Source organism: Mirounga leonina, unplaced genomic scaffold, assembly GCF_011800145.1.
Source record: "Mirounga leonina isolate KUSES-001 unplaced genomic scaffold, KU_Mleo_1.0 Mir_127, whole genome shotgun sequence".
Classification (NCBI taxonomy): domain Eukaryota; kingdom Metazoa; phylum Chordata; class Mammalia; order Carnivora; family Phocidae; genus Mirounga; species Mirounga leonina.
The window spans coordinates 80,216,585-80,228,911 of record NW_023270316.1 but is presented as its reverse complement, the minus strand read 5'-3'; the positions used below and the strand labels follow the sequence as shown (position 1 = coordinate 80,228,911).

Genomic DNA, 12,327 nt, shown 5'->3' with positions numbered 1-12,327 from the left:
CATGCAAAGTGCGGAGCCTGATGTGGGACTCAATCTCAGGACCCGAGCCAAAACCAAGAGTCAGGACGTTTTTTTTTTTTGTTTTTTTGTTTTGTTTTGTTTTGTTTTAAAGATTTTATTTATTTATTTGACAGAGAAAGACACAGCGAGAGAGGGAACACAAACGAGAGAGGGAACACAAACGGGGAGTGGGAGAGGGAGAAGCAGACTCCCTGCCAAACAGGGAGTCCGATGTGGGACTCGATCCTGGGACTCCAGGATCATGACCTGAGCCGAAGGCAGTCGCTTAACCAACTGAGCCACCCAGGTGCCCCAAGAGTCAGGACGTTTAACTGACTAAGCCACCCAGGTGCCCCTGCAGTGGTTATTTTTAACTACTACATTCCTCTGATTCTGTCCATTCTAACTTTGAAATAAATAGGACTGATTATTTGGCCTATCAGTTGATAAGTTTTAAAATTAAACACCCTGTTAGTACAGGGGCCTTATAAATGTATAAATTTATACTGTATAAATGACTAGAAGTAACAGTATTTGGTGTAAGGGGTGTCAATCAGATCAACACAACATGATGCTGGTGAATTTCCAACTCTTGGCTTATTAATTCATCCATGGCATTACTGGAGTCTTTTTTTTTTTTTCTTTTTGGAAGCCTTTAGTAAGAAAAGAACTGATATATTTTACTCTTTAAAACTTAGACTACAAAAAATGTTCCTCATGCAGTCTCAGATTACTTATTGAGTCAATGGATGATTAATAAATTGATACCCAGGGGCCCCTGGGTGGCTCAGCTGGTTAAGCATCTGCTTCTGGACTTCAGCTCAGATCACGTTCTCAGGGTCCTGAAATCGAGCCCCATGTTGGGCTCCACACTCAGCAGGGAGTCTACTTAAGGAATTTCTTCCTCTCCCTCTGCCCCTCTCTCTGCTCTCAAAAAAATAATTTTTTTAAAAAAATGTTTAAAAAAATTGACACCCCATTTCTCTTTGACACATCATATAACTCTGAGATTCTTACAAAATTGTCATCCTTACTAACTTACATAAGTATAACATAACGAACTGGCATACCTGTATTTCTTCACGTTCTTTTTTATCTGGAAAAGTTCTTGCAACTGCAGTATACTTTTCAAAAACTTTGCGTTCCTTTTGTAGCTTCCTCATTTCCTCCTTTTTAAACTCTTCTATTCGAGCCAATTCTTTTGCTTTCTGTTGTTCAAAGTCTGTAATTTCTTTCCTAAAATGACCAAACCATGTTATCATTTAAAGGGACCATCTTAATGGACTAATCCACATGTGGTACAAAATGGAACATCAGTGACAGCCTGGAATGGAGGAGCTGCTGGTCTTGGTGAATCCATCTTCAATCCATAGTACTGAAATAAACTGTCAGTTAACTCTATAAAGCATTCCTCCAACAAATATTCATTGAGCATCTACTATGAATCACACACTACCCTGGGTACTGGAGAAACCACAGTGAAAAAAATAAACATCCTTACTTTCTTGGAGCTTCTCAATCTAATGGAAGAGACAGACAATAACAAGATAAAATATATGGCACATTAGAAGGAGAAAAATAATGCAAGGAATGAGGGTAGGAAATATCAGGGAGATTGAAATTATGGATGGGGTCATCTTGCTGAGATAGTATTTTAAGTAAAACCTGAAGGAACTGAGAGAAGAGCCATAAGAATATCTGGACAAAACAGCTCAGAAAGAGGGAGCACTTGGGGCGCCTGGGTGGCTCAGTGGCTTAAGCGACTGCCTTCAGCTCAGGTCATGATCCTGGAGTCCCGGGATCGAGTCCCGCATCGGGCTCCCTGCTCGGCAGGGAGCCTGCTTCTCCCTCTGCCCCTCCCCCCTCTCATGTGCTCTCTCTCATTCTCTCTGTCTCAAATAAATAAATAAAATCTTTGGGAAAAAAAAAAAAAAAAGAGGGAGCACCACATGCAAAAGCCCTGAGGTAGGAATATGCCTGATGTGATCGAAGATCAGCTAGGAGGCCAGGGTGGATAAAACAGTGAGCATGAAACAGAAAAGTAGGAAAAACTGTCAAAAAAACAAATACAAAAAACACCACACAAACAAAAGAGAGGGACAAATGCATTAGGGTCTTATAGACCAGTGTCAGGACTTTGGTGTCTTAACTTAGGAGAATGTTGATCAGGGAGAATGACATATCAAAATGGTGGAACAGGAAATCCCCAGCTCACATCTCCCTACACAAACAAGAAGCTGAAAGCCATACAGAGATAAAAGTACTTTTGTGGGAGCTCTACCATCCAGGTAGGAGGTTGAGAAACCCAAAGCCCATCTGCCAAAGGACCCAGGGGGAGCCACACCCATCTGTGTCCCTGGTAACAGGCCCACAGACCTCAGTCATGACTACGAAATCTGAAACAGTCCTGTAACCTGGCGCTAGCCCTGCTGTATCCCCGGGTGAGCAGGGACCCAGCAGGAGGACACCAAGGGGCCAGCAGGAGGATACTCAAAAACCTGGCAGGAGCCACACCCATTCTCACCCCTCGTAACAGACCCACTGTCTGCACACTCAACAGTGGACCTGGAAGCAGCCCCATGACTAGCTCCAGCACTGCTGGACTGTGGTCCTACAAGCAGTCCTGTTCAACTGGGGATCTAGTAGGAACCACATCCACCATGCCCCTGTGAAGAGACCCACCAATTATGGACTCCAGTGTGGACCCAGCAGTAGCCACACTACAATCCCATTCAACTGTGATCCTAGAATCAGGCCATCAGTCCAGGGATCCACTTGGAGAAGGTCTTTACCTGCCAAAACTGGTCTGTAAAGACAGAGTTTTCTACCCTTTCAAATGAAAAAATGTCAACACAAGGCTACACAAGAATCAGGCAAATGTGACACCACCAAAGGAAACTAATAAAGCTCCAGCGACCAAGCCCAAAGAAATGCAGATCTAAGAATTGCCTGACAATCAAAATAACTGTTTTGTGTTTTTTTTAAGATTTTATTTATTTATTTGACAGAGAGAGACACAGCAAAAGAGCAAACACAAGCAGGGGGAGCAGGAGAGGGAGAAGCAGGCTTCCCGCGGAGCAGAGAGCCCGATGCGGGTGCTCGATCCCAGGACCCCAGGATCATGACCTGAGCCGAAGGCAGACGCTTAATGACTGAGCCACCCAGGCGCCCCTCAAAATAACTGTTTTAAAGCAGCTCAGCAAACTACAAGAGAACACAGATAAACAACAAAATCAGGAAAATAATACATGGAAAAAAAAAAACAAGAAGTTCAACAAAGAGATAGAAATCATTTTTAAAAAGCACCAACAATTACTTAAAAAAACTAAATAAATAAAACTTAAAAGGGGGGGGCACCTGGCTGGCTCAGTCTGTGGAGCATGTGACTCCTGATCTCAGGTTTCATGAGTTTGAGCCCCATGTGGGATGTAGAGATTACTTAAAAATAAATAAAACTTGAAAACCACAAATTCTGGAGCTGAAGAATACAATGAATGAAGTGAAAAAATACAATAGAGAGCTTCAACAACAGACTTAAGCATAAGAAAGAATCTGTGGACTCAAAGGTAATTAGAGGTTAGTCAGAGAAAAAAAAAAGAAAAAGAATGAACAAGAGTGAAGAAAGTCATGAGATCCATGGGACACTACAAAAGAACCAATACATTCATTATGGAAGTCTCAGAAGGAAAAAACAAAATCAACAAACCCCTACTAGACCTAAGAAAGAGAGAAAACTCAAAATCATAAATGAAAGAAGACACATTACAATAGATGCCCCAGAAATAAAAAGGATCATACTATGAGCAATTATATCCCCAAAACTGGATAATCTAGAAGAAACAGATAAATTCCTAGAAATATACAACCTACCAAAACTGAATCTAGAAGAAATAGAAAGCCTGAACAGACCAAAAATAAGGAAACTGAATCAGTAATTAAAAGCCTCTCAAGAAAGAATAGTTCAGGACCAGATGGCTTCACAGGTAAATTCCAGCAAACACTCAAAAAATAATTAATACCCATCTTGCCTAAACTCTTCCAAAAAAGAGAAGGAATACTCCCAAACTCATTTCATGAGGGTAGTCACTTGGACACCAAAGCCAGACAATGACACCACAAGAAAACCATAGGGCAATCCCTGATGAACACATATGTAAAAATCCTCAATAAATACTAACTAGCAAACCAAATCCAACAGCACATTAAAAAGATTTACACCATGACCTACTGGGATTCATCCCTGGAAGAGAAGGATGGCTCAACATATCAAATCAATCAATGTGATGTAAACTGGTACAGCCACTCAGGATCAGTATGGTGGTTCCTCAAAAAATTAAGTATAGAATTGCCATTTGATCCAGCAATTCCACCCCTAGGTATATACCCAAACTAAAAGAAGAGACCTGAACAGATATTTACAAACCAATGTTAATAGCATTATCCACAATAACCAAAAGGTAGAAACAACCCCAATGTCCAGCTGTAAGCCAAGAAATGTCAAGGACTGACAGCAACCACTATAAGATAGGATAGAAAGCATAGCTCTGCTGATGCCTTGACTTCAGACTTCTAGCCTCCAGAACCATGACGAAGTAAATTCCTATTGTTTTAAGCCACTTAGTTTGTGTGTACAGTTGATCCTTGAACAACAGGGGTTTGAACTGCATGGATCCACTTATATACAAATTTTTACAGTACAGTACTGTAAATGTATTTTCTCTTCCTTATGACTTTCTTAACATTTCTTCTCTACCTTACTTTATTATAAGAATTACCTATCTTACACATGTAACAAACCATGTGTTAATCAACTGTTTGTTATCGGTAAGACTTCCAGGCAACAGTACACTATTAGTAGTTAAGTTTTTAGGGAGTCAAGAATTATATGTGGCTTTTTGGCTGTATAGGGGGATGGAGCCCCTACCCCCCCATTGTTCAGGATCAACTGTACTTTGTTACAGTAGCCCTAGAAAATTAATGCACTGGCCAAGGTAGCACTTGAATTCACAGCTTCAAAATTCAATTTATGATCTCCTCACTAAGAGAATTCCCTTTTTAACTCATTTCTGACTATAATGGGTCATTTTAATTAAAAAATTTTATGTGGTTAAGATTTCAAAAAAAAAGAAAGATTTCACTTCCTTTTCCTTTATCTTGTTAGACTGACAAAAATTACTTCAAATATTTTATATATAATCTTTTTTTTTGCCTCATATGCATTTATATTTTAACCAACTAACATATAATACAACTAAAATATACACACACAAAAACAAGTAAGGAACATTTATGTGATGTGTTGTGAAAGAATTTCCCCATTCAGTTAATTAACACTCCCATCACCTCACATTTACCTTTTTTTTTTTTTGGCAAGAACATTTAAGTTCTACATTCTTAGCAAATTGCAATTATACAAATACACTGTTATCAATTATCATTACCATGTTATACATTAGATCCGCAGATCTTATTCATCTTATAGTATAATCTTGAAGATAAAACTGAATCACTAAGCTTTGCGCAGTGGCAGTATCGTAGCCAATGAGGTTTATCCGAGGCGCGATTATTGCTAATTGAAAACTGAATCACTATATTTTTTCCCAACTTACAGATACTAACTTACCTAAGTTTTTCCAAGGCATTTTTCCGTTCAATGCGAAGTTTAGTTAAAGATGTGTTCTCAGCTTTAAATTTTTCTATTTCTGTTTCCAATTCAATAACTTTCTCTCTCAAAACCTGAGATCGAGCACTGTCACCTATGAAATAGGTCATAATATTGAACTTCACAAAAGGCCTTCAGCAGCAAAAAACATTAGCTAGCTATTAACACTAAGAGCCAAAAATATTATAAACATTGGTACTATTAAAATGTTTCTAATAACAACAAAAATTATATTTGGCCTAACTTTCCAGATGAAACCAATCTAAATTTAAGAAAGACATTATTCTACCTCAAGAGTATCAGTCTGATAATGAATTAACATTACATATAAAAAGAAATTCAAATACTTTTTTTAAAAACTAATACATACATTTTTTGTCTTTTTGATAACAGCCAATATTGAAAGAACTTTGTAGGGTAACAGATGGTAACTAGATTTATCATGGGATCATTTTGTAATGCATAAAAATACTGAATCACTATGATGTACACCTGAAACTAATAGGATGTTGTACATCAATTATACTCCAATTATACTTCAATTTAAGTATATACATATAGGGATGCCTGGGTGGCTCAGTTGGTTAAACAACTGACTCTTGGTTTCGGCTCAGGTCATGATCTTAGGTTCATGAGAGCCATGTGTTGGGCTCCATGCTCAGCAGGGAGTCTGCTTCTCCCCCTCTCCTCTCTATCCCACCCTCCAAGCTCACGTGCTCACACTCTCTCTCTCTCTCAAATAAATAAATAGGGGCTCCTGGGTGGCTCAGTCAGTTGAGTGGCTGACTCTTGATTTCTGCTCAGGTCATAATCTTGGGATCCTGGGATCAAGCCCCACGTCAGGCCCCCCACTCAGCGAGGAGTCTGCTCAAGGATTCTCCCTCTCTGCCCCTCCCCCCCACTTGCACATGCTTGCATGCTCTCTCTAAAATAAATAAATCTTTAAAAATAAATAAATCTTTTAAAAATGAATGAATATATACACATATATAAATAGCTTCAGAACATGAATAAGTAATATATACACATATATAAAGACATCTAAAGCACTAATCAACACCAAAATCAAAATTTATGCCCACTAGTCACAGAAATATAAATTGACTTTTTCCATACCAAATTTGCTATTTAAAAGAGTAAAATAGCCAATGCTTCTGTCCTTCCATTACCCTTCTGAAAAACTGATTTTTGCATAAAAATATGCATTGCAGTGTTATTTCTAATAGTGAAAAATAATTTAAGTATCCAACATTAGGGAAATTACTGAATAAAATAATGCTGCATTCATACAATGTTCTGCAACCATTTTTAAAATACACAAAGAAGGGCACCTGGGTGGCTCAGTCGGTTAAGCATCTGCCTTTGGCTTAGGTTATGATCCCAGGGTCCTGGGATCGAGTCCCACTTCCGGCTCCCAGCTCAGCAGGAAGCCTGCTTCTCCCTCTGCCTCTCCCTCCACTGGTATGCGCTCTCTCTCTCTCTCGCTCTCAAATAAATAAAATATTTTTAAAAAATACACAAAGAGTTTTAAAGATACGGCCAATGTGTATTATACACTTGGTCAAAAAAGATAAGGTAAGCTTTTTATTAGTGGTTCGGTGATCTCTGAGATCCTTGGGCCAAGCAATTTCTTTAAAGGAAAAGTTAGCATTATGTATGTGGGGTGCCAGGACCACTGCCACGTGAAAGCAAGTATGATTTTTATTTTTAATATTATTTTATTTGTGTCTGTACATATTCATGTATAAATTTTATGAAACCCAGACATAGTGCTTATTTTTAATAAAATTCACAACTGACTTTAAAAAAAAAAAAGATAAGGTAAGCTTTAACAAATAACTGTACTATATTAAAAATACATAGGAAAAATGACTGGAAGGAAATATCCCAAAATGGTATCACACCTACCTTTGGATAGTTTAGTTATAAACATTTTTCATTCTATACTTTTTAAGCTTCCAAACTGTCTGCAAAAAGTACTACTTTTAAAGTCAGAGTATTTTTAAATAGTTTAAGTTATAATTTATATTTTAAAGCACCTATGCTTTGCCAGGCATTCAGAGTTTATAATATGATATAGGAGAAAGGAGTTTTTCAATATGAATTTTAAGAGCCCATCACATTAACTGAGTACTATATAGCCATTAAATGGAATAGGCAGATGTGTATGTGGAAAAGAACAATCTTCAAAATTTATTATAAACAAGGTGAAGAGGGTGCACCTGAGTGGCTCAGTTGGTTAAGTGGCTGCCTTCAGCTCAGGTCATGATCTCAGGGTCCTGGGATCGAGCACAGGCTGCGGGCTCTGTGCTCAGTGGGGAGTCTGCTTCTCCCTCTCCCTCTGCCCTTCCCTCCCATATTCCCCCCCACCCGCTCATGTGTGCTCTCTCTCAAGTAAATGAAATGAATAAAATCTTTAAAAAAAAAAAGGTGAAGAATGGTATACAAAAAACATGTTTTCATTTGTGTAGAAAGAAGATGATATACCCACTCACCCATATGCTTTCATATGTACAGAATCTTTTTAGAATACACAAATGAAATGGGAATGTAGGTTCCTCTAGGAAAGGGAACTAGGCACACAGGTTCCAGGGAAGAAAGGAAACTTCAGTTTTACTGTATTTCTTCTTGGTCCTATTTAGCAAGTTAGTGCATGAGGTAGTAAAAAAATTAAGTAAAAACATAGTCATTTTAAAAAGTATATACACAAAGGGGTTCACCTCACAGTGACACAAACCATAAATTGGGTACTCTCTGGTTACAAAAGTGTTATCTCACTTTATAATTAATTAATTTGAAAGCCTTGAGAACAAGGCATAGGCTTAAATTTGAAAAATCTGAAATCACAATGCAACCAAATCTTTTATACTAGTGGCTATTATTTAGGCCCACAAAATAAATCAAATTTTAACAAATCACCTAATTAGACTTCTACTGAGCAACTAGAAAAGTTAGGATTTTAAGCATTCTGACATCAGACTAATAAGGTAAATGTGAAATTTATAACATTCTTTTTTTTTAAAGATTTTTATTTATTTATTTGACAGAGAGAGACACAGCGAGAGAGGGAACACAAGCAGGGGGAGTGGGAGAGGGAGAAGCAGGCCCCCCGCCGAGCAGGGAGCCCGATGTGGGACTCGATCCCAGGACCCCGGGATCATGACCTGAGCTGAAGGCAGACGCTTAATGACTGAGCCACCCAGGCGCCCCGAAATTTATAACATTCTGATACCTATTTATTTTATAATGCTGACTTACCAAGTGGTTGGTCTTGACTTGGGTTTAACTTGGGTTCATTTCCCAAGTGTGAATCTGGTTTTGGTTTCAGTTTCAAAGCAGGAAAGAATTTCATCATGAGATCCGATGTAGGAGGAGGGCTTGTGCTCCTACCGGGTTTGCTCAAGTCTTCTCCCTTCTTAACTGGTGCAACCTTCCTCTTGATCGTTTTGTCCGATACACATATTTCACTCTTAGGGTAGGCTGTTTGAGGAGTCCCATAAAAGGCCTCATTCCCAAGAACAGCATCATGTTTAAATGAATTCTCTTCAAGGTCAGTCCAAGTTCTTTCATCATCAAAGTCAATTTTACTCATGCTTATGGATGAGGGTCTTCTTGAGGACTCAGAAACTTTGTTTTTCAAGCTTTCTATAATGACAGACTCATCGCTACTGTAATCTTTATCAGACAGATCTAAATCAACATCTCTCCTTTTATCTTCTTCTTGAGTCCCAGTGTCCGTAAAAGGTCCCTTACCATCACAGACTTGTGGACTGTCCTCTCTGCTGCTGAAACCCCTCTCTTTATCCTCAGTTGATGGTTTTATGGTAACATCAAGTTGCTCCTCAGAGTCAGTGCTACTGTCACTGTCTGTGACACCTTCCTCATCACTTACATTCCACCGAGTCTGATTTTCAGAAGTGCTCATTTGGAACGCTTTCCTACTGACTTTACACAACTGTTCCCTATATCCTTCAGGCGAGGAGACTGAATCAGGTTGGTTGGGTGTGACCTCACACTCACCCTCATGTTCAGGTTCAGTACAGTCTGGAGCCTCACTGTGGTTAGACTGGATAACAGGATCCAGGGTCACCATCTCCGGCTGCACAGCTTTGACAGGGGTAGAAGACAGCCGGTGACCTTTGCAGATCTGCTGGTCCCTCTCTAAGATCTTCAGTACAAATGAGGAATTACTGGAAAATGATATTTCATCAGCAGCTCGTTCCAAAAACAAAAATTCATCTAATTCCAAATTTTCCTTTTCCTTTTCTCGTTCCCAAGTCTCTAACTTTTTCTGAAGAGAAATGTCAAGAGAAGATTCTGACTTTTTCAAGGTCTCATTTTTGGGGCTATTCGAAGACATGCAGCTGACCAGTCCTGCCGAAAGAGGAAGTCCATCTTTACCCTGTGTCTTATTCCAGACTTTGCAACCAGTATCACAAGGTTTTGCACACTCAGGTACATTATCTCTATTATTAGACTCAACTTTTTTTTTTAATTTGATCTGTTCTCTAAATTGCCCATCACATTTCTTCCCTCCAGGTATTTTCAATCCTGATGGAGGAAGACTTTTCCTGTTACTACTCTTAAGCACTTTCGGCTTCTGACTGAGTGTGACAAAACCACTCTTGGCCCTACCTTTACTGTTCTTTTTAACAGGAGGGTTATCTGTACACAGTTCTTTATTTATAAGAGCAGTTTTCCGCTGGAATTGTTGTCTATCCATTTTAAACACAGGTTGGTCCTCTAAAATGTTCTGATTAGTCACTAGTTTACTTTCTCTCCCTTTCTGAGACTTAGATTTAGCATTAGTAAATCTAGCTAAACCTTCTCCTCGTTTCAAGAATGGTTGTTTTGGTTTTGCTTTGATGAGGAACGATCCTTCTGCTTCCTAAAATAGAGAACAATATTTGAATTAATTCTGGTATATCCAAGTTATCTCAAACTTATTTTTAAAGCAAATTATAAACAAATCTCTAAAGTCTTAAGTGAACTTAATCAAAACAGTGGAAATGCCTACCCTTAGTTGTTTTCGTTTCAGTTCTTGTTCTTCCAGCCGAATTTGTTCTTCTAAGTAGTCTTCGAATGTCTGTTTCCTTTCTCTGATAGCAGCTTTAATAGGTCTAATCACAAAAATAAAGTTATTTAACATGCAAGTCAGGATGTGGTGAATATCTGACACTTAGTGTGCCTGACACAGACACCCCAACTACACCTAAGAACTAACCTTTTTCAAAGTCATAGACCCTCTTTGAGAATCCAATGAAAGCTATAATCCCACCCCATCTCCCAAAATACAGAAATATGCAACTCTCTACACATGATTTGAAAAAATGCCCTTCTGAAGTCCATTTATTGCCTGTAGATTAACTTTTGATATTTTGAAAATCTCATCAAATATGCATCTTTAACAAAGAGCCTTGACAATGTAGAGCAATAATCAGAAGTCATTTGCCCATCCATAACATATACTAAAATATTTCAAATATTTAAGAATATAATAAACCTCAATATTGATATTTTATCTTTGTCATAAGATTTTTAAATTCTGTAACCAGACTTACCCAATTATAATTTATAGGTGACACCAAATATGAGACTCAATAGTAATTTGTTATTGTCTTTGCCAAAATGGGATTTACTTAACTATTTGAAAGATTAATTTTATCCAGATTTTTTCTCTTTGGTGAAAAAACTTTGCTCAGTTCTTCCAAAACAATGTCAAAGCTACTTGAACTGATGTATCTCCCTAACAGCTGTCTGTTGCTGACAATATGTGGTAAGTTGTACCTTTAACATTATACTTAAAAGCATATTCAAGCAAAAACAAGAAAACCATGGGTCTTTAAAAAAAAAAAAAAAGAAAGGGCTCTATCTTAATAGCTGTGTATAACATTAAACGGTCACTCTTCTTATTCTTTTCAATATGGATGATACCTTTCTTCAATATTAGTCACTTCTGAAGAATCACCAATTTTTTTTACATTCACATCATTCCCTTCCTCAATCGGTTCGGTCACTTTTTCCCAACATGGTAAAATACCTTCTCCTAGGATAAAAATTAGGAAAATTTAGTTTCAAAAAATCAAGAATAAAGTCTTGTAAAATCAAATTTTACAAGTTACTATGCTAAAAAAAATATTTATCAAAAGTAATGTATGCCAGGGACACCTGGGTGGCTCAGTCAGTTGGGCATCCAACTCTTGATTTCGACTCAGGTCATGGTCTTGGGGTTGTGGGATCGAGCCCCACAATGAGCTCTGTGCTCAGCGGGGAGTCTGCTTCTCTCCTTCTCTCTCTGCCCCTTCCACCCCCTCTTTGCATGCACGCTCACTCTCTCTGAAATAAAGAAATCTTTAAAAAAAAAAAAAAAGGTAATGTATGCCAAAGATTTTAGAGCCCTTAAGGATTTCTTTAATATTACAGAGATAAACTACAAAACCCTAATTAAAACATGACATTCTTCAAAAGGTTAATGTTATGAAAAAAAGTGTGGACTTTTCTAAATTAAAATTGACTAAAGAGCTGTAACAACCAAATGTGATGGATGAACTTGATTAGAACCTGTTTTTTTTTTCTTTTTAAACACCTTTAAAAGACATTTTTGGGACAATAGCAGGAATTCTAAAATGGATTTGAATATTACAGAATAGTACTGGGACTATACA

At 38.0% G+C, this 12,327-nt stretch overlaps 1 protein-coding gene and 1 non-coding gene across 2 annotated transcripts in view; one reads left to right on the top strand and one right to left on the bottom strand.

Moving 5' to 3' along the window:
• CENPJ (centromere protein J) overlaps nucleotides 1-12,327 on the bottom strand; it is a 49,310-nt gene that overhangs the window by 23,605 nt on the left and 13,378 nt on the right. Inside the window, exons 6-10 of the mRNA XM_035003772.1 lie at nucleotides 11,597-11,708; nucleotides 10,680-10,782; nucleotides 8,921-10,550; nucleotides 5,624-5,756; nucleotides 1,071-1,236 (exon numbers count right to left, since the gene is read on the bottom strand). Of these exons, the coding sequence (XP_034859663.1) occupies nucleotides 1,071-1,236; nucleotides 5,624-5,756; nucleotides 8,921-10,550; nucleotides 10,680-10,782; nucleotides 11,597-11,708 (2,144 nt within the window). The remainder of the gene's footprint in view (nucleotides 1-1,070; nucleotides 1,237-5,623; nucleotides 5,757-8,920; nucleotides 10,551-10,679; nucleotides 10,783-11,596; nucleotides 11,709-12,327) is intronic.
• LOC118009741 lies at nucleotides 5,513-5,657 on the top strand. Its single transcript, XR_004679018.1, has one exon. It is a non-coding gene; the product is annotated as a U4 spliceosomal RNA (small nuclear RNA).